The sequence below is a fragment of the Emiliania huxleyi genome (genome assembly GCF_000372725.1).
Source record: "Emiliania huxleyi CCMP1516 unplaced genomic scaffold EMIHUscaffold_36, whole genome shotgun sequence".
Classification (NCBI taxonomy): Eukaryota; Haptophyta; order Isochrysidales; family Noelaerhabdaceae; genus Emiliania; species Emiliania huxleyi.
The window spans coordinates 534,591-554,158 of NW_005199274.1; the positions used below are offsets into that span (position 1 = coordinate 534,591).

General features: G+C 64.7%; 6 protein-coding genes across 6 annotated transcripts in view; 4 read left to right on the forward strand and 2 right to left on the reverse strand.

Moving 5' to 3' along the window:
- The window catches only part of ARPC1 (actin-related protein 2/3 complex, subunit 1), a 30,309-nt gene extending 29,231 nt beyond the window's left edge, over positions 1-1,078 (forward strand). The window contains 3 exon segments of the mRNA XM_005772483.1: positions 929-942; positions 956-1,034; positions 1,056-1,078. The gene's annotated coding sequence lies outside the window, so the exon portion shown is untranslated.
- Positions 1,079-2,299: 1,221 nt separating this feature from the next.
- On the forward strand, positions 2,300-3,280 carry EMIHUDRAFT_435983 (hypothetical protein). Its single transcript, XM_005772411.1, has 2 exons — positions 2,300-2,767; positions 2,890-3,280. Exons 1-2 carry the CDS (start codon positions 2,357-2,359, stop codon positions 3,049-3,051), a joined length of 573 nt encoding a protein of 190 aa, XP_005772468.1. The 5' UTR covers positions 2,300-2,356; the 3' UTR covers positions 3,052-3,280.
- Positions 3,281-3,834: 554 nt separating this feature from the next.
- Positions 3,835-8,920, forward strand: EMIHUDRAFT_463972 (hypothetical protein). Its single transcript, XM_005772412.1, has 11 exons — positions 3,835-4,452; positions 4,559-4,629; positions 4,701-4,962; positions 5,167-5,368; positions 5,492-5,561; positions 5,760-5,825; positions 5,922-5,975; positions 6,466-6,625; positions 6,851-6,954; positions 7,254-7,476; positions 7,556-8,920. The coding sequence occupies exons 4-11, from the start codon at positions 5,349-5,351 to the stop codon at positions 7,780-7,782; spliced, it is 924 nt and encodes a 307-aa protein (XP_005772469.1). The 5' UTR covers positions 3,835-4,452; positions 4,559-4,629; positions 4,701-4,962; positions 5,167-5,348; the 3' UTR covers positions 7,783-8,920.
- A 371-nt stretch (positions 8,921-9,291) lies between these two features.
- EMIHUDRAFT_102051 (hypothetical protein) lies at positions 9,292-10,777 on the reverse strand (the record flags this gene model as incomplete). The annotated part of the gene is made up of 3 exons (XM_005772413.1): positions 9,292-9,597; positions 9,711-10,331; positions 10,454-10,777. The coding sequence occupies 3 exons, from the start codon at positions 10,775-10,777 to the stop codon at positions 9,292-9,294; spliced, it is 1,251 nt and encodes a 416-aa protein (XP_005772470.1).
- Positions 10,778-14,848: 4,071 nt separating this feature from the next.
- EMIHUDRAFT_208837 (hypothetical protein) lies at positions 14,849-15,445 on the forward strand (the record flags this gene model as incomplete). Its single annotated transcript, XM_005772414.1, has 1 exon — positions 14,849-15,445. The coding sequence occupies one exon, from the start codon at positions 14,849-14,851 to the stop codon at positions 15,443-15,445; it is 597 nt and encodes a 198-aa protein (XP_005772471.1).
- Positions 15,446-15,543: 98 nt separating this feature from the next.
- Positions 15,544-18,110, reverse strand: EMIHUDRAFT_451068 (hypothetical protein; the record flags this gene model as incomplete). Its single annotated transcript, XM_005772415.1, has 11 exons — positions 15,544-15,576; positions 15,753-15,971; positions 16,074-16,128; positions 16,463-16,508; positions 16,580-16,627; positions 16,701-16,754; positions 16,847-17,012; positions 17,143-17,211; positions 17,296-17,329; positions 17,494-17,595; positions 17,700-18,110. 5 exons carry the CDS (start codon positions 18,108-18,110, stop codon positions 16,945-16,947), a joined length of 684 nt encoding a protein of 227 aa, XP_005772472.1. The 3' UTR covers positions 15,544-15,576; positions 15,753-15,971; positions 16,074-16,128; positions 16,463-16,508; positions 16,580-16,627; positions 16,701-16,754; positions 16,847-16,944.
- Between the last annotated feature and the right edge of the window lie 1,458 nt (positions 18,111-19,568).

The window sequence follows — 19,568 nt, forward strand, 5'->3', positions numbered from 1 at the left end:
CACCTCGCAGTACGCCTTGCCGCCGCTCGCCTCGCTAAACCTCGCGATCTGCCACTGGTTGACGTAGCCGTTGAGGGCGGCGTTGGCGGGGACGCGGACGCGTTGATGGTGGGCCGGTCCTCGTTGCACCGCTCGACGGCGTCGGCGGGGAGAGTCGCGATGTACTCCTCGATCGCGTCGACAGACAGACCGAGGGTCAGCCTCTCGGGGAGGTTGAGCTTGGCAGCCCGCTGCGAGACGAGGTCGGCGCTGTGGGCGTTCGGTGCTGCCGGAGGAACAGTGGCGGTTGCTGCGCGTGCAGCGAGCCGGTCAGGGGAGAGAGAAGCGCCGCTGCGCGTGGTCGTTGATGCGGCAGGAGCGGTGGGCAAAGAAGCCGAGCAGCCCATGGCGATCGGAAAGAGCACAGCTGTGGTGAGAAATCGCGAATGTGGGTGTGTTGTCGTGCTGGGTCTGGTGTTTAATAGCTCCGAGTAGAGGGGGCGTTCCGCTGCTAGGGGAAACCCGGAGCGCAGAGCCAACCTAAGACCTGTGTTTACTTTACGCACTATGCCCTGCGAACGCGCACCCCGGGGCTAGGGCTCTCTAGGTCTAGCCCGCAACCCGATACCGATCATCCGGCCCGCTGGGTGCGCTCCTCAGCTCCCCGGCCCTGGATGTGAGGTTGCCGACTGCACTCCAAGTGCTCCAAGTGCCGGCCCTTGCGTAATAAGACAACAATATGAGAGGGCAGCGGCGACGGCGGCAGCGGGCCGGGCAGCGGCGGAGGCGGGCTCGGTGGGGGCGGCGACGGTGGAGGCGGCGAGACTGCACCTCTGCACGAGCAGGAGATCTTGGAAGGACGATCACAGGGCACAGGCCGGGCACACGGCAGACAGGGGGGACGGGAGAGATGTGTCGAGAGATGTGCAGCTGCAGGGTGAGCCACAACACTTGGAGCACTTGGAGCACTTCGTTGGAGTGCAGTCGGCAACCTCACATCCAGGGCTGGGGAGCTATGAAGCGCACCCAGCGGGCCGGATGCTCGGGGACGGGCTGCCCGGGCAAGAAAGACCTGACCCTTGGGGGGTGCGCGTTCGCATAAAGTAAACACGGGTCTCCGAGGGTTGGTCTGCGCTTTGGGTTTCCCCTAGCGGCGGAGAGCGCCCCCTCTACTCGGAGCTAATGAACACCAGACACGAACACGACGCTCACTCAGGAGAACAACTCTTTCAAATAGCAATAGCGTGTGGTTGAGAGAGGCTTGGCATTACGGGAGAGATAAAATTTCGTAGAGGAGGTGGAGGCGCCGGATGGCCCGGTGGCTCGTGCTGCCCGACAACAAATTCCGGTGGGGAGTCCGGCCGCTCGGCTTCGGGGTGAGCTCTGGGAAGGGTGGGTGAGGCTGGGTGGCTGCCTGGGTCGGGAGCGTGCCGCAACTCTCTCAATCCCGCCTCCCACGCGAACGCGTGCGCCCTCCCCAGCCGTCGGCCCCTCTTTCCACGGGACGGAGAATGGTTTGGACTTTGGTTCTGTCCTATACTTGCGCTACAAGATTTTCGCGCCCGACTCATCGCCCCCCCCCCCGCGTTTGCCGCTCCGCTCTCGGCGCCCGGCGCGCGCGCCCGCGCCCCGCCCCTTTTGCGCAGCAACACCTTAAATTTCTCATGGGCCTCAAAAAGATCGGGGCCCCGATTTCATTGAAAAAGGCGACGGCCGCTTGTCCAACGCGTTCGCTCTAAAAAAAAGAAAGAAAGAAAACATGTGCGGTTAATGACTGCACTCCAAGTGCTCCAAAACAACCCAAGGGAGGGATGGGAGGACGGCACGCCGCCACCCACAGGGATTTTAAGGAGAGGGGTGTGGTGCGCTAGCCGTCGCCCACCCTTGGGCGTCCGCCTCTTCCTATCTCTCTTCGCAGTCTCTCGCCGCTTCTCGCTGCAACCTTCATGCCACCTCGCGGTCTTCCCACTCTCGTCGTTCTCTCTCTTGTCGCTTCTTCCTCTGTCGCTTCGCTCCCCTCTGCCTCGTTCTGCGACGACGCCGCTGCAGGCCGATCCCTTGCTCTCGCCTCTCGGCGTAACTCTGCCCTCCTCGCGGCATATCCTGGCCCCTCGAGTTTATCGAGCTCTCCTCGCGCAAGGATGACTCTTCTGACGCCCACTGCGATCATTTGCCGCCCAGTCATATCGTTGCTCAGGTCCACTCTCTCTTCGGTAACTTTGTATTTACTTCTTTTCTGTCAGCCTCATTTCTTTTGTAGTTGTGCCATTGCTGAACATCTTTAAATTCTTTTCTACGAGCCCTGTCATCACGAATCGTGCTCAGCATTTTGCTGGCATCCTTTGCCTTACTCTGCACACTCTCGCTATAAAGCACGATGTCTCTCGCGGCCCGCCTCTCCGAGAAGAAGAATCCGACGGACGCGGACGTCGCAGCCGCCCGCGACGTCATCCCGGGGCCGGCGCGCGACAAGCCCACCGGCCCGGCCCCCGTGTCTGCGCCAAAGTACATCGGTGTGGAGCACAAGGGAGTGGCGGCGATGCTCGGGACCGATGATATCAACGCGCAGACGGGCGACACGGTCGAGCAGCCTCTCTCTTCGCCCCCCCGGCCGGCTTCGCGCGACCCCGACGCGAACCTGCCCGCCGGCGTCGACCCCCTCTCCGCCACGGGTTGGGCACCGCGGCCGTCGTCGGCGCCGCCGGTCGCCGTCTCGGACGACGGCGCTCTCGGCCATGCCGACGGCCTCGAGAACTCGGTGCTGGCTCTGCTGGCGGCCCAGCTCCAGGCGCGGCGGGGAGGGGAGGCCCAACAGCAGCACGCCTGGCACCTCGCCGCACGCCCACACACAAACCACGCTTCCACACCCCACACTCACGCCCGCTATGATCGACACGATGGTAATTGCAGGCGGAACGGCAGCGCGCCGCCGCCGCTGAGGCCAAGCTGAGCAAGGCCCTCGAGTCCACCCAAGCCATGGCGGTGCGCTCTGCCATCGCCGAGACGAAGCTCGAGGCGGCCCTCGCGTCCAACGCCGCCCTCGAGGCGGCCAACGCGGCGCTCCAAAAGTAGGCGAGGGTGGGATCCGCGGCCGACTCCGATCCAGAGTGTCTCGGGACTCAGCAGCCGTGGAGCCGGCAACGCGCTCCGGCGACACATACACCGCGCCCCCCCGTGGCCCGCGGTGTGCTCCGTCTCACTCGTCTGCGGAGTAGGTTGCCCCGCCTCTTCCACTTCCCCTTTCCCGACACCATCCACGCGAAGGGTCTGTGAATTAATACAAGGCAAAAGAGCGGCTCTCCAGTCTCCAGATGACAGAGGTCAGACTCACACTCAGAGCTCTCGATTGACATTGAGGAAACTGGAAAGTCACCCGGCGGACCTTCACACATCACAGGCTTCACCATCATTCACAATCCCACATGCCACAAACCTCACAAAGCACAATCGAGTGAACGACAGGGTGGTGTGTCCCTTTCGGGTATGTTCGTTCCTAGCCATCCTTGCTTGGATCTTTGGTACGATTGCTCCAAGTGCTCCAAGATTGTGACGGTGCCTCCTGCAGGCCAGCGCCGCGGCGTGCTCGTCCACCCTTTTCTGCTTGGCCGCCGTCGGGCCGTGGCCGCCAGACATGTCAGCTTGCGCGTTACTTGCGGCTCTAGAGCTCGCCTGAGCTCGCGGTTGTCAACACGCTTCTGCTGGTCGGCGATTGTCGTCCTGCGCCTTCTCTTAAGGCTGCGCTTGGGGCGGTCTCGACACCGTACCCTATGAGCCGACAAACGAAGAGTAATTTGTGTGGGAATCCACCCGGCCACTCTACGCCATAGCGCCAAGGAGGGCGAACCCACTCCTGCGATGTTATCGACCCTGCTCTTCTCCGCCGCAATCGCACAGAGTGTAGTCACCGTCTTTCAGGCCGGCGAGGAGGGCTACAAATGCTTCCGAATCCCGTCGCTGCTGCGCCTGCCTTCGGGCGCCATCGCGCTCTTCGCAGAGGGCCGCAAGACACTCGGCTGCCTTGATCACGGCTGGGTCGACATCGTGATCAAGGTCAGCGAGGACAACGGAACGACGTGGGGCCAGCTGCGCAAAGTGTACGGCGAGTCCAACGAGACGGCTCACGTCACCATCGGCAACCCCGCTCCGGTTGTCGCGGGCGGCCGGGTCGTGCTCCTCTTCTGCCGCGACAATCGCGCCGTCCTGGTGCTGAGTTCGCTCGACGCCGACGGGCGCGAGTGGCCCTCGGCGCCGGTGGACATCACACTACCGGCGCTCGGCACCTCCAAGCCGACGTGGGTAGCGACCGGTCCGCCGGGCGGGATCGTTCTGCCTGGCGGCCGGATTGTGGTGGAGGCAAACTGGCGGAGCGCCGAGACGGGAGGCGCGGACGTGGCGAGCGCACTGACCTCAGACGACGGAGGGCTCTCCTGGTCGCACGGCGCCGACCCCGTGCCAAACGGCAACGAAGGCCAGGTTGCGCAGCCCTTTCCGCACCTCCCTGGCCCACCTCTCCCCGGCCCACCACGCCCGCCAAATCGCCGCCTCTGCCGCCGCCGCCAGCGCTCCGCCCTCTCGGCAGGTGGCGGCTGCTCCCAACGGCAGCCTCGTGCTGAACGCGCGCGAGGGCGGCGATTCGCGCCTCCTCTCCTGGTCCAACGACGGCGGGGCCACAAGCCGTCCAGGACACGTCCATGACATGTCCGAGACATGTTGTCCCACAGGTCCAACGACCGCGGGGCCACGTGGTCGTCGCCGCTGGAACCGTCGCCCTCTTCCCACCGCCGAGCGTGCTGGCCGCCCGGAAGGAAGGGCGAGTCGGACTCCCCCGCCTCGCCCCGGCTTCCGCCTTGAGACAGCCCTCGGCGGCGGCGGCGCAGGCGGCGCAGGCGGCGGGGGTCTCTCCGCCCGCGTCTCCAGCGGTCCCGCAGTTTCCGCCGTACTACGAGACCCACTACGAGGAGCAGTTGCTCGACCACTTCAACGGCGCGCCTCTGGCCGCCGCCGCCTTGCCTCCTCCGCCGCCGCCGCCCTGCCTCCGCCGCCGCCGCCTCGGAGACTCGGTCGCTGCCCTAGGCTGGTCTCGCTGCCCCAACACACTGCTTCGTTGCAGACTGGTCTTCCCCCCTCGCACCTCGCCTTGCGACTCGCCGTCCCAATCGGAGGTGGTCACTACTGCCCATGCCGCAGGCGAGAATGTGGGCACCTTCCGGCAGCGCTACCTGGTCAACGACACGTGGTTTGGCGGGCGGTCGTCGCCGATCCTCTTCTACTGCGGCGCCGAGGGCGCGGGCGTGCCCTCCATCTTTGAGCACTCGGGCTACGTCCTCGCCCTCGCAAAGGAGCTCAAGGCTCTCGTCGTGTTCGGCGAGATGCGCTTCTTCGGCGACAGGCGCGCGAGGGGGGCGAGATGGGACGGAGATGGGACGAGATTCGACGTCTCGCACCATGGCCGCTGTCACACTTCAGAACCACACTCAGAACCCACACACCCTGACCCTCCCGCCCGCTGCAGCATGCCCTTTGGCGAGGACGAGTCCTTCCGGCCCGACCCGACCCACCTCGGGCTGCTCAGCGTCGAGCAGGTCAGAGGGATGCCGAGAGATGCCGAGAGATGCCGAGAGATGCCGAGAGATGGCAGAGAGACGGCTGCCCGCACTGGCATCACCTTGTTTTGGCATGGCAGCGTCGAGCTCGTCCGCTCGTCCTGCTGCCGTGATCCGCCGAGATCCCCCTCAGCGTCCACGGAGCCCCCCCCACCCACCCACCCCACCCACCACCAGGCCCTCGCCGACGACGCGAGTCTGATCCTCAAGATGAAGGAGCGCTACGACACCCCCGGCAGCCCGGTGGTCGCCCTCGGAGGCTCGCTCGCCGGCACGCCCGCCTTGCACCTGCTGCCGTGATCCGCCCCGACCCCCCCGCCGACATCACCCCGACCCCAGCCCCGGCCTGTAGGCACGCTCGCGTACATGCTGCGCCAAAAGTACCCGCACGTCGTGAGCATGGCGCGCCTCGTCGCCGAGATCACGCGAGGTCACACGAGGTCACACGAGATCAGGCGAGATCAGGCGAGATCACGCGAGACCACGCGAGACCACCCGAAATCACGCGAGACCACGCGAGGTCACGCGAGATCAGGCGAGATCACGCGAGATCAGGCGCTCGCCTCGTCCGCCCCGATCCTGGGCTACCCCGACCTGACGAGCCCCTTTGGCTGGTACCGGGTGGCGACACACACGTACGAGTCGCAGGCGCCGGGCTGCCCTGCGGCGGTCCGGCGCGCCTTCTCGACGCTGCTCGCCGCGGGCGCTCCCCAGCTGAGCCGGGCGTACAACGCCTGCACGCCCATCCGGCCCACTCAGCTGCCGCGCGTTGTTGGCTGGCTCGTCGCGACGCTGACAGGAAGTCTCGCGGCGCGGCGTTGCCCGCCACCCGGTGCGTCCCCCGAGCCCCTCCCCTCCACCTTCGCCCCAACGTTCCCCGTAGGCGCGCGCAGAGTCCGCCTACCCGCTCGCCCGCTCACCCGTCGTCGAGGCGTGCGCCACCGTCGCCGCGGCCAGCGGGTCCCTCTCTGCCTTTGCGCCGCTCGTGGTGCCGCACGGCTCGTGCCCCCTAGAAGCTGAATACGAAGTGGTACGTACTTTTGGTGCATACCAACCAGCGCTCGAGAGGACACGTACTCGGCGGTGTTCCGCCCGTACTCGGCTGTAATCACTGTACCCGTGTCCCCTCGTCTTCGCGCGGTGCTCTGAAGACACGGCACAAGACCGTCTTCCCGCCCTGAGGCTGGCGTACTCAGCACGCAGGCTCGTGCCTTGATCTCCCCATATCTCCCCATATCTCCCCATATCTCCCCATATCTCCCACGCAGGCTCGTGCCTTGACGTCTCGCGCCTCGAGGCGACCGGCCTTGCGGTGCGGCCGGGGTCGCTCGCCGCTCGCGGGCGCGTCGGCGGGCCGAAGACGGCAAACAAGGCGCGGGCCGTAGCAGGCCAGCTAGCTGGCGTTGAGCTTGTCACCCGTTCAATGCGGCGCTGCGTCGCTCGGCCGCGGCTAGTCCCCGCCGGACACTCGAGTGGTCGGGGGCACTCGAGATGGTCCATCGCCAGCCGAGAGGAGCGGCTCGGTTGACCAGCGCGAAGCTGTGTGGGTGGCGGGGACACACAACGTGCACATGCACATCACGTACACGCTGCACATGCACATGCACACGCCATGTTCCGCCGCGCCGCTCCCTCCGCCCCACCCCACCCCCCCCTCCCCTCCCTGCCTAGGCGTGGGACTACCTCGCGTGCACGGAGATCGTGCACCCGATCGCCGCCAACAACGTGAGCGACATGTTCCCGCCGCAGACGTGGTCGGTGGACGCGCTCAGCGCGGGCTGCCGGCGCGAGTTCCACGCCGCGCCGCGGCCGGCGTGGATGCCCCGCTCGATGGGCATGGCGCGGGGGGCGGCTCACCTCGCCGACGCGACGTCGCACGTCATCTTCACAAACGGTGCAGCCCGCATGCCCGCGTGGCGCCGGCGCGGGCTGCTCACCAGCCCTTCTTCACCCGCACCTCTCCCCCTCCCTAGGCCTCCTCGACCCGTGGTCGGCGCAGTCGGTCACGCAGAACGTCTCGTCGACGCTCGTCGCCATCAACATCCCCGACGGGTCCCACCACAGCGACCTCGGCGCGCCGCCCAACCCCGACGTCAGCGAGGCCGACTCGCCCACGCTCCGGGCGGCGCGCGCGCAGCAGCTGGCGATCCTAAAGGGGTGGCTCGAGGAGCGCGCCGCGCCCACAGTGGCGGTGGTGTGAGGGCTTCGCTCATACAGATAGACGGACGCCAGAACGTCCGGTGCTGCCGACGCCGAAACGGGAATCTCGAAGGGAGAGAGGCGAGAACCGTCCGGAGTGCGGTCTGCGGAGCGTAATAGGTAAGGAAGGTAAGGCTTTTACACACCGTTGAACAAAAAGAACACTGTCTCTCACAGCTCAAGAATTTAACAAACTCAACTCTCTCTCACAGCAGACAGGTGCGCGGACTGGCGCGTGCTGTGGCTGGTGCTGACACAGGCAAACCTCAAGACAAACGCATGTACCCCCTCGCCACGCCTCCGCCACTAGCAGCTGCTGCTCCCCTCCTTCACGGCAAGGCCGATGTAGACAGGCACGACCGTGTCGTATGTACGGGTGAAGACCGCGGCCCACGGCTGCTTCTCGATGTAGCTTTTCTGGTGGCGGTTGAGGTTGCAGCCGTCGGTGCAGAAGCACCACGCGTCGCTGACCTGGTCTTGAAACTTGCGCGTGAGAGAGCCGACGGGTGCGCCGATGTGCTCCGCAAAGATGCAGCAGCCGCCCGGCTTGAGCACGCGTAGCACTTCCTCGGGAACCTTCTGGTACTCGGGGATCTCGCACATCACAAAGGAGAGGACGACGCAGTCAAAGCTCGCCGTCTCCTGCTCGGCGAGGTACTCGGCGGACACGGATATCTTAAGCTCTGACGTCGCCGCCGCCTTTGCCTCGAGGACAGCGTGGCAGTGCGGGTTCGGCTCGCACGCGACAACCTCGGTCACTGCTGCCGTACCCAGCGACTTGTACAGCTCCAGGTGGGGCAAATGCCCGCAGCCGACGTCAAGCACCCTGCCCCTGCAGCCAGCCGAAGCCACGACCCGCCAAGGAGCGGCAAAGACATGGTGCACCAGCGGCATGAGAAGGTGCGTAAATCGCGCCGCAGCCCACCCGTGAAAGGCGCTGGAGCATTTCGCGAGGCAAACGCAGAGCGGGAAGACCGTCCCGCACAGGCACAGGCCAGCGATCCTGGTCAGCGCACCGACCGTGCAGAAGTTCCAGTCCAGCTGAGGCTCGGACTCGAACGGGTCGGATTGCGCCGTCGGGCAGAGGGGCAGCAGCTGGTGTTTGCGCATGTCGTGAAGTCTTGTTATGTCCTTGCGCGGGTCCTTTGTTGGTGGTTGCTGATCGACCAGTGATCGACTGGGGACAGCAGAAAAATTAAAAAAGAATTTAACGACAGCGGCTGAAAGCGAGAATCGGCGAGAGACTGCGAAGAGAGATAGGAAGAGGCGGACGCCCAAGGGTGGGCGACGGCTAGCGCACCACACCCCTCTCCTTAAAATCCCTGTGTGGTGGGTGGCAGGCGGCGTGCCGTCCTCCCATCCCTCCCTTGGTTTGTCCGTTTTGTTTCTTTTTAAGAGGGCCCGGCGACCGGGCCGGCGTGGACGGGCGGAGGTCCGAGCGCCGAGGACCGCCGCATGGACCCGAACACCCCAGAACGCAGAAGACCCCCCAAAACGGCCCAACACAAACTCACGCCGGCCCATCGCCAGGCATGCCCGCCGGGCCGGCCGCTCCCGTCCGCTGCAGCGCCACGCAGCCGCGGCGATCGCAGCGGAGGCACGCGGCTGCGTCGGTCTGCGCCGTGTAGGGGATCGTGCGGTGCTGCGCGAGCCGCCAGCCGCCCGCCTGGTCGCGCGCCCAGCGCTGTGTGCACAGCAGCGACGCGCCCTTCCCTCCGGCGGGGAACTCAAGCCCGGTCGAGAAGGCCGTCTCGCCGGCGACGGTGGCGTCCTGGCTCGACAGCCGCAAGCCAGCGGTGGCGTCGTACTTGAGGACCTAGACATCCCGAGGGACGTGTCATGGACGTGTCCACAGGCCGAGTCCCTGCGCCGTGCTTCGAGCGCCGTCTCCCACCCATCCAGCCGGCCCAGCGGAGCAAGCGCGCTCACCTCGTCGTCGTCCTCGGGCGAGCACAGCCGCCGGACTGCAGCGGCGTCCACATCGCGCAGCGCGTCGTACAGCGCCGCCTGCGCCGCCAGCACCGCCGCCTCCTCCTCGCTCGCCGGCGCCGGAGGGTCGGAGGGGGAGAGGGGCTCGATGGGCGGTAGCTTCGTGCCGAGCAGCTCGTCCCATGGCACACGGCCCACGCCCGACGCGCAGGAGCGGCCGCGCAGCGAGAGGGCGAAGAAGGCGCCCTCCTCCGCCGCCGCCTTGGCGCTGCCGTCCTTCGCCGTGAGAATGTCGGAAAAGTAGCCCCTCCAGCCGGAGGCGTCGGCGGGCCGCCATAGCCAGCCGGCAGCCTCTGCCGCACGCGACGCGTCGGCCCATGCGGCCTCCTCTCCAAAGGCGACGCAGACGAGGGCGACGCCGCTCTGCTCGAGGCGGCGGCGGTACACTTCCGCGCTGCGCAGCTCGGCAAGCAGCCAGCCGGGAGAGCCAGAGATCGCGACCACGCGCCGCTCCCCGCGTAGTGCCGAGAGGGCGCGTGGCCGGCCGCCGCCGAGCGCGCTGCCCGTCTGCGAGATCTGCAGGTCGCCCACGGCGAGCTCGCGCTCCATCCGCAGCAGCACCTCGCCGTCGCCGGGACGGGGTCACGGACGTGTTGCGGACAACGCGGCGCGGACTTGTCGCGGACGTGGCCGCTTGTCGCTGTGTTGGCCGTGGATCACATACAGCCCATCTACAGCTCTACCTTACCGCGTAGCCCGCGCTCGCGCGCCGCGAGAGACCCAAACAGCAGCGAGGCCGCCGCACAGCCGGCTAGGCCGCGGGCGTCGAGTATGCTGACGTCGGGCAGCAGCGCGCCCGCCGCCCAAGGCGCTGCGGCGGCGACGACAGCGCTGGACGCAAAGAAGAGGATTCGAAGCTGCTGCGATCGCTGAGCGACGGCGTACTGAAGCGTCGCGTCGCGGCGGAAGCTGCGCATCTCCAGCAGGTCGAACTTGGGTGCTGCCAGGTCGTACTCATCCGGGGCGCTCATCGTCGCCCCGCTCCGGGCGATGCCACCGTCGCGCATTCGTGTGGCTTCGGCCACGGTCGGCCGAGGAGGAGCGAGCGTGGCGAAGCCGTGCGATGTGAGGATTGCGAGCGAAAGCATTCGCAAAGATCGTTGGCGCGAGTAAGAGGGGAGCGGAGAGGAGCTCGCTGCTGTGTTGGAGTCGTGTGTGGGTGGTTCGACTCTCTTTGGCTATCGGTACCCTCGTAGGCTGGTGTGCTATAGTGTGCGGACGTCACAGTTTCTTTTTCCACGGACGGCATTGCCCCAAAAGAAGTTATTTTACTGGGATGGGTCCTGTGGTGATGTGGTAGAAATCTGGAGCAGATTCTCAGGTACGTTTTGGAGCTTTGAGTGGCCGGTTTTGGGCCCTCGGCGAGCATCTAGCCGGCCTCCGAGGGGCGGTGCCGGGCGGTGGTCGAAGCGTCCTAGGAGATGCTAAATGCTCAGCTAAAAGCTCCAAAAGAAGTGCTGCACAGCTCTACTGGCTGAGACATCCAAAGCTTGAAATGTCATGTCCGTCTCTAGCATGAAGGGTCGTGCGGGTGAGCGGTGACAAGGAGATGGGTGAAGCGGGCGAGCGAAAAAGACACCCACAAACCCACACGGCACACGCCCTCTATCCAAACTGACCGGCCGCTCAAAGGAGAAGCCTGCTGTCGTCGCTCGTGGACTACCTAGATCGTGGCCTTTGGATCAGCGCTCGGCCTCAGGGCTAGATGCACTAAGCCCGCCTCACGCTCTGTCTGCAACCAGAGTGAGCAATGCATGCGGTGACAGGTCAGTATGGCTCGCCGTGCCCTGCGGAGTCGACGTGCTAGGCGTGTCCAGCACACGCAGCAGCGATAAATGGGCGCGGCGTGTGGGCACTGTACTCTCGCACCGGTGCGGCCGGTGCCAAAGCTGCCGCTCGCGGAGGCAGCCGCTCGCGGAGGCGTAGTTGATGGGCGGAGAACCTGAGACGAGCGAGCGCGGTCGCTTTGGTGGTTCGGCCGAGCACACTCGAACGGTGTGCGTGTTGCGGCATTGATTGGCCGGCTGCCAGGGCCGCTGGTGACAGTCTTACCGTCGGCTTGGCCGGCGTTTGCCACCCAGCGCTGAGCCGAGGTTGCGTAGCATGGTGGCGACGAAGCCGCGGGTCCGAGCCTCGACGGGGGTCGCCAGGGAGCTCGGTGCATCTGCCATGCACCGCTGGGAAGACTACGTGGCCTGTGGAGCGCCGCAGAGAGCACGGCGCAGCGCGATGGGCGGACTGTCGCCACAGACGTTTCAAGGGTACTCGACGATTTTTTGTTTTAGGTAATTGACATCATGAAACCGTCGCGCCCAATCACGTGCGCTGGACCGGGTCGCTCATGCGCGTCCTGTCGCTCATGCGCTTGTCGCTGGGAGGTGGCGCCGGGCTGGCCATCGGCGCCGCTCGCGCGCTCGGCGCCGCCGAGGATGGCAGTCGTGACGGCGGCCGCAGTATTCGGCGTAGACCGCGCGCGCAGCGCGCTCCGTGTTTGCCTTGAGGAGCGCAGCGACGAGTCCGTAAGGAGCGGCCCCAGCTTGCTGGGTGCGGCGCCGCCGCGCGCCGTATCGAGAGACTCTGTCGGGGCAGGTTAAAATAGCGCCGCAGGCTCCCCGGGCCGTCCGCGCACAGACCACAAAACCCTCATGATCCTTATTGCACCCGTTCGGCGCTCATGATCCTTATTGCACCCGATCCGGCGCTCATGATCCTTATTGCACCCGTTCGGCGCTCATGATCCTTATTGCACCCGATCCGGCGCTCATGATCCTTATTGCGCCCACTTCCGGCCGCTGATCTGTATTGCACCTATTTTGGCGCTCTGATCTCGAGTGCCACCCTTGCAGCCCTGTGATCTTGACAGCACCCCTCTCAGGCCTATGATCCTCAGCGCGCCCCCTCAAGGTCTGCTGATCCCCACAGACCCTGCCGTGGGTGCTTGATCCTGAGGCGCCCCCCCGCCGGTGCTGTGATCCTGAGAGGGGTGTCTGTGATCCTGAGCCGCCCCTGCCCCCTGAGGCGTCCTTCACATCGTGTTGCTGGTGTTAGAGTTGTTTGTTGTTGGAGCACGTGAGGCGGTTTGTCGGTTTTGTTGGTGCAGGAATCATAAATAAATAAATACAACGGACATCCCAAGCTAGGGCTGGGTCGAGGACAGACACGTCCCCACCTTTGCAGGATTTTGCAAAAGCGAGGGGGGAGGGCGCATCAGGACGTACCTAAACAAAATCAAGGTTTTTTCAAAATGACTACGAACCCGTGACGCCCGCGGCGGTGGACACGCTCCCGCTCCCCCCAATCCCCGGGGGCAATCCTTCCATCACGACGTTTCCCGTTTTGCGTTGGTTCGGCACCCAACCTCGGTCCAGCTTTACGCCGATGCACGCCGCTGCCCCACGATGGGTTTCGGGTCGTCCCGCCGAGGAGACGAGTGCAGCTCGCACTGAGCCAGCGACTGCTGGGGCGAACCCCCCTGCGATCGAGTCCCGGTCGACATTCCTCCATTTTGACCTCGATGCGAAAGACTTCATGGACAGTTCGACAATGAGGCGAGCGGAGCAACGGTCCGCGACCGCCCCAAATTTGGGCGGCCCATCGTCCCGCCCCTCCTCCCCGCCGCCAGCCAGCTCGACTCCGGACCTGGACGAGCAGGAGGAGAGCGCCTCCTCCGACGGCTCAGAGGATCGGATGCTTGAGGACCTGCTGGGGAGCGAGGAGTGGATGTCGGGCGGCCTGCTCGCCGGCACTGTGCCCGGCCTAGCCAACCACCGCTACAGCCTCCTGCCGCCCGCGACAGAAACCAACGGGCCTCCTCCTGCTTGCCTGTCGTGGCCAACCAACAGCGGACCTGCAGCTTGCTCAACCCAGCCGCGCACTGCGGAGGAGCACGAGGCGTGGGCCCTGTGGAAAGAGGTGGCCGCATTCAACCTCGGGGGGCGCGACCAGCTGAAGCTGGTCCGGGAATTGTGCACACTGCTCCGGATGGCAGGGCCAGAGGTGGCTGGGGAGCTGAGCGAGGCGGCGGCTCTGTTGAGTGACCTCACTCGGCTGCTCGAGACGCTGGGACACAGCCGGCCGGAGCGGCTCCGCGAGGCGATCCGGATTCTGAGGGCGAATTCCGGCCTTTTTTCACCCTCGACAGCTGCTCCTCAAGCTGCTCCTCAACCTGGCACTACCACCTTGCTGCCACCGCCTGCGACGCTTGCGCTGCCGCGTGCGCCGCCTGCGTCGCTTGCGCGGCCTGCACCGCTTGCGCTGCCGCCTGCGCTGCCACCTGCGCCGCCGGCGCTGCCCCAGGAATTGCCGCCGATGAAGATGTGCGACCGCACCCAGTAGGCACCTGCGGGCAACGTGCCCTTGCAACAACAATCCCCGTCGGCTTTAGGCGGGTCGAGCTCTCAAGCGGCATGCAGGCTGGCGACACCATGCGGGTCGCAACCCCAGCTGGGATCATGCTCACCGTTATCCCTGAGGGCGCCAGCCGGTACGGGCACTTTTTCATCATGGTGCCGCAGACGCCTTCGGCTCAAGTCTAGAGTGTGTGGTGAGTCTGCGAGCGGGTGTAACGACGGGTCCATGTCCATGCTCGCCGATGCTCCGCGCCCGCTCGCTGCCTGCCAGCGAGACAGAAGATACTTATAGGTAGGTGATGAGGAGAGGTGATCGCGTCGCCGGGACGCCCGCGATGCCTGATCCCTAGACTCAAGCGGCATGTGCACCTTCGCGCCAGAAGAGAGGGTCTGTGTGCGTGCCGCGTGTGCTGAGCTGCTGACCCGATGCTGCTTGCTGTCGACCTGTCGTGTGTGCTCGCTGACTGAGAGAGATTTTTAGAAGCCAACAAGAAATGTGTCACACAGAGTGATTTGCGCTCGGCAGCTTGTCGACTACCAGCCGGAGTGGGAACCGTAGCCGAGACGGTCTTCGAGGGTGTCGAATATGTCATTCGCCTCGCTAGTGGAGCCGGTGCCGCATGAGTCGCGGTCGGAGGAGGAGTCGTCGGAGGAGCGGTCGCGTTGACCGTTGTGGGTGGGACGTTGCTCCTTGGATAGGATGTCATTGGATAGGATGTACATGTATGTATGAATCTGTTGCTCAGGCACGCCACGAGGCCGCTCGGCGCAGCCACGACGCTCAGCGCAGCCACGAGGCGGCTCGGCGCAGCCAGCAGCCGGCGCTACTCTGGGACGGTGTACGGCGGAGAGAGCTCCTCGCCGGCCTGCAGGGCCACGTTTGATGCGTGGCACGAATCCGTCAGTGCCGTGATGAGCGGCAGAGCGACGGCGGAGAGCCTGCGCGACTCTTTTGGCGCTCACGTGCACCCGGCGTGCATGTTTCGGCCTCCGACCTACTACGCGCCGTGGGAAGGCCGCGATGAGACGCTGTTGCTCCTCGGCTGCGTGTCGGAGGTTTTTGGTTCGTCCTTCCAGTACGGCAGGCAGTGGCTGAGTGAGGATGGGAAGGAGTGGGCGCTCGAGTTCACCGCCGAGATTGAGGACTCGGGGCGGACGCTCCAAGGAATGGACCTGGTCAGCCTGTGCGACGAGGGGCTCATCCGCGACTTCACTGTGCTTGCCCGCCCTCCGAACGCCGTCGCGGAGCTCAAGGCCGCGATGATGCGGCGCGTGCCAGTGCGTCTCGCGGCGCTCAAGGCAAAGCGCGCCCTGGGCCTCGTGTGAACTATGATCTCTCTCGTTGCGACCAATACGGATGAGAGAGTGCGATCCTGAGACTGTTGTGCATTGTCCGTTGAACCGAATGTATCGCGGTAATCCAGTAAACACCGCAATCCTCAACGTAAGATAAAAACGTACTCACTACTCTATTCTGACGTACCGCTCCCCGAATTGCGAATACGGGGACCGCCTCTACACCTCTAGAGAGAGCGCTCCACGTACATATATGCATCTCACAGGCGCCAGGGCGCAGGGGCGCCGTCAACAACCCGAAAATAACACAAAAAGATGCGTACTGCCCGGGTCTGACGGGGAGGTCTACAGGGGAGGTGCACATGCAGTGTCTCGAGAGTCGAGATCTGAGCCTAGACAAGCTCAGCGCCGGCTCCCTCCGCCGCCTCACTCCGCCGCCTGGCCGGCGAAGAGCATTAGCCAGACAAAGATGAACCCGATCAGCACGAATGTGGACAGGCCATCACTCGCGAGCTCGAGGCCGCCGTCGAGAATCGCGAAGGCGCCAAAGGCGTACCTGCCCAGATCCAGGCGGGGCGAGGTGGCGCCAGGAGGAAGGCAGCGCCTCTGGTCGACCTCTCTCGGCTGGCCTCGGCTATTCTCGGGCGGGTCTGCGCGCCAGAAGGACTGCAGCGCCTGGCTCGGCACGCGCTGCACGAGGATGGTGAGGGCGCCTAACGTGCCCAGATCTCCCCCAGATCTCCCTCATATCTCCACCAGATCTCCACCAGATCTCCCCCTGTGCCGGACTGTCAGTCCGTGCACGGACGCGCTGCGCCGGCCATCCCTAGGGCTGTGGCGGGTACGGGACCACGCCTGCTATTCACAGCACATGCTTTGCCCTGGCGGCGTCAGCCTCCTCTTTCCAGACGCCCCCCCCCCCCCCCCCCCTTGTGAAGAGTGGGGCGTGGTCTGTCCTCGCCAGGTCCCTAGGGCGCCCCCGAGGTAGATTGAGAGCACAAAGCAGGCGTAGTCGCCATATCTCCCCCATATCCCCCCCCAGGGCGCCTCCGAGGTAGATCGAGAGCACGAAGCAGGCATAGTAGCCCCACGCCTAGTACCACACCTCCAGAGTATCGAACCCAGTGTGGGTTCAGTCCCGTGGGTGGTGCGGTAGCCCCACGCCGGCATCGCCGCCCGGTCGAGCTTCTGGTACATGCCGAAGCCGTCGACCTGTTCACAGCTGGCGGTGTGAAGAGGCGCTGTTCACAGCCACAGAGCTTCTGGTGCATGCCAAGCCGTAGACCGCGTTGTCGATCGACATGACGAAGGTGAGTACGGACGTGAAGGCGGGGCGCACCTGGCCAAGATATGGGGAGATATGGGGGGGTATGGGGAGATATGGGGAGATGCATAGAGAGATCTAGGGAGATCTGGGGAGATCTGGCGCACCCTCCGCCAGAGCGAGCGGCAACGGCAGAGCTTGTCCGGCGGCCGAACCGTCGGCTCGTACCTATTCACAGGTGCAGGTGTGAAGAGACGCGCTCTCCTCACAGAAGCTTGTCCGGCGGGCGGTGCGGCGGCTCGCACGCAAGCACGACGCCGTCCACGAAGAAGCCTAGAAAAAAGAAATTCGGATGGGCAGAAAAGAAACACGGCGCGGGAAGCCGCCATCCACGAAGCAGACCTACTCACGCGCCGGCGTCAAGAGTCACACGCCCACCCCTCGCGCTGCCCCACCGGAGCACCGCAGGCAGAGAGAGACGCGCCGAGTGCGAACGGGATCGCGTCGCCAGCCTCGGCATTGTCAGGGTCGCCTGACGAGAGTACGACAACGCGGTCGATCTGGGCAGATCTGGGCAGATCTGGGTAGATCTGGGCAGATCTGGGGAGATGTGCACCGTCCGAGTCGATGAACTCATACGGCCAGAGCGCCTGAATAATGATAATTATTATGATAATGAACTCATCATACGGCCAGAGCGCCAATAATAAATACTAAAAAATGACATAATAATAATGAACTCGTGCGGCCAGAGCGCCTGGCCCAAGGCTTGGAGCTGGCCCGAGAAGATCGTCCCGATCAGCGTCGCCGCCACCAGCTTCCTGCTCAGAGCGCCGTCCTTCTTGGTGATGTACCCCTGCGACAGCTCGATCGCGTACGTCACGATGAGCGCGCCGCCCGCAAACTCCTCCGACGCCTGACGTCACGATGGCAACGGCCCAGACTCGGGTCACGCGTGGACGGTCCAGACGGTCCAGACTAGTACTTCGACTTGTGAAAGGGAGCTGCGCGAGGCCACACGTGGTGACTCCTCGCCTTGCGGAAGAACTCGGCGCCCTCGCCGTCGCCCAGCGCTTTGTTGACCGGGATGGCAACAGCGCCTGACGCCGCCACGAAGAAGGCGGGCACGGTGCACTTGGCCAGCACGAGCAGCCAGTCGGCCGGACCCTCCGCCTCCTCCACGAACGACGGATTCTTGGAGGAGCTGGGCCCCCTTCTGACCGGCGTCTCTGTCGCCAGCGCCTGCGGTGGCTCTGGAGCATCCTCGAGCACCCGGACGTGATCGGTCTTCCCATTGGTGGTCGAAACGAGCGCGCCACTGCTGTATCCGCTGCTCGTGCGACGGCTGCACCTGCTGCTGACCATCTCGGCGCCGATGAGCCCGGTGATGCTCGAGCTGGATCCGCGGTCAGCGTCTACTCTGCTGGGCATCTGCCTGCCCTCTGGAGCAACGGCGAAGCTCTGGCTTTGGCGACGACAAGGCGACGACAAGGCGACGGCGACGTCTGTGGCGCCCGTCGGAGGCTTGGCAAAAGGAAAAGAATTTTCTGAGGGGCCGGCTCGCGAGGGAAAAAATGATTTTCACTGACCAAGACAGAAAACAAAAGAAAAGTCGCCGAAGCTTTACGAAACGCGGAGGTCACTCGAGCTGCATAACGCCTTGTGCCAAAGTTTCGCGCGTCGCCGGCTTCACCGACGAGACGAAGCTCGCGGACCAACGATGTACGAGGCGAGCCTGTATGTAACGGCCGGCGGGCTCTGTACCTACTCGTACCTCGAGTACTCTCCCGAGCGACCTCGACCTCGAAAAGCCCGCCTCCCCGAGGGCCCCAAGTCAAGAATCTCGTTTGGCGATAGGGGAGGGAGGGTGCCGCCACCCTCTCCTTTTCGCCGCAAAAGTCCGCCGCACACCGCAAAACTTGGGATATATAAATAGCGTGCAGGCGCGGAGGGCGAGGGGGACGACAGCCGTGTATTTTCTCGCAGTTTTTACATTCGATAACAGACAGAGACATTTTCAGTCGCGCATATCGATCCCGGAGAGTGCGGCGAGAACAGGCGCCGACCCGGGTGCGATACCGAAGCTGGGGGCTCGCACGATAATCAGATTGTTGCCGTGACGGCACATGTCCTCTAGGGATTCGTGCTCGGTCCAGTCCAGGGTGTACGGCGGTTGCAGCAAATCGCCCTCGTTCGTGAGAATCCAAATGCGCTTCGTCCTAGTCACATGTAAGGCCCGCTGCGCTCTGTCAGTCCACATTTCGGACAGACACAATCGGTTGCCGAACCCGCACATGTCAAAGCGCAGCTCAAGTCCGTCTTCCCCAGGTCCTGTGCCCCACGGCTTCCCGATCGTGCGAAGGTGGTCGCCCGCCAAGGAGTACACGTCAATGGGACCGCTCTTGACGCCCGCGACGAAGAGCTCTTCGCCGATCACTGCGAGATTCACCGTATAGTCGTTGAAGTTCTCGAAGAACTCGGCGCAAGGCAGCCTGTGCGACTCCTCCAGGCTGAGCGCATCAAGAGCGAGGACACAGTTCTCTCCTGCCACAAAGATGACGCCCAAATCTGGGGCGAGCGCGGCCGCAGCGGTGCCAAGATTGCCGGTCAAATGGCGTTCGGCGAGGACTGCGCGTTCGGCTGGGGGTTCAGCCGCCTCGACCGCGTATCGGCGCAAGGTTTGCGCAGTCGGCGCGTCTGCTAGCATCAATTCGACGTAGACGTTGTCGCTGCTAGCTGCGAGCACTTTCATCTCATAGATGTGCGCGAAGCCGAACTCCGAGACGAACTCGGAGACCACTTGCAGCTGCTGGTCCAAGATCTGAACCTGGCGGTCCATCGTCGTGACAATGCAGCCGTCGTGCGCCTTTTGCAGACGGCGCACCTCGC

Coding starts and splice junctions, on each gene's coding strand:
- EMIHUDRAFT_435983 (XM_005772411.1), top strand. CDS start 2,357: ATGTCTCTCGCGGCCCGCCTCTCCGAGAAGAAGAATCCGACGGACGCG. Junction 2,768..2,889: donor TGCTGGCGGCCCAGCTCCAG/GCGCGGCGGGGA, acceptor TGGTAATTGCAG/GCGGAACGGCAGCGCGCCGC.
- EMIHUDRAFT_463972 (XM_005772412.1), top strand. CDS start 5,349: ATGCGCTTCTTCGGCGACAG. Junction 5,369..5,491: donor ATGCGCTTCTTCGGCGACAG/GCGCGCGAGGGG, acceptor CGCCCGCTGCAG/CATGCCCTTTGGCGAGGACG. Junction 5,826..5,921: donor ACGACACCCCCGGCAGCCCG/GTGGTCGCCCTC, acceptor CCCCGACCCCAG/CCCCGGCCTGTAGGCACGCT.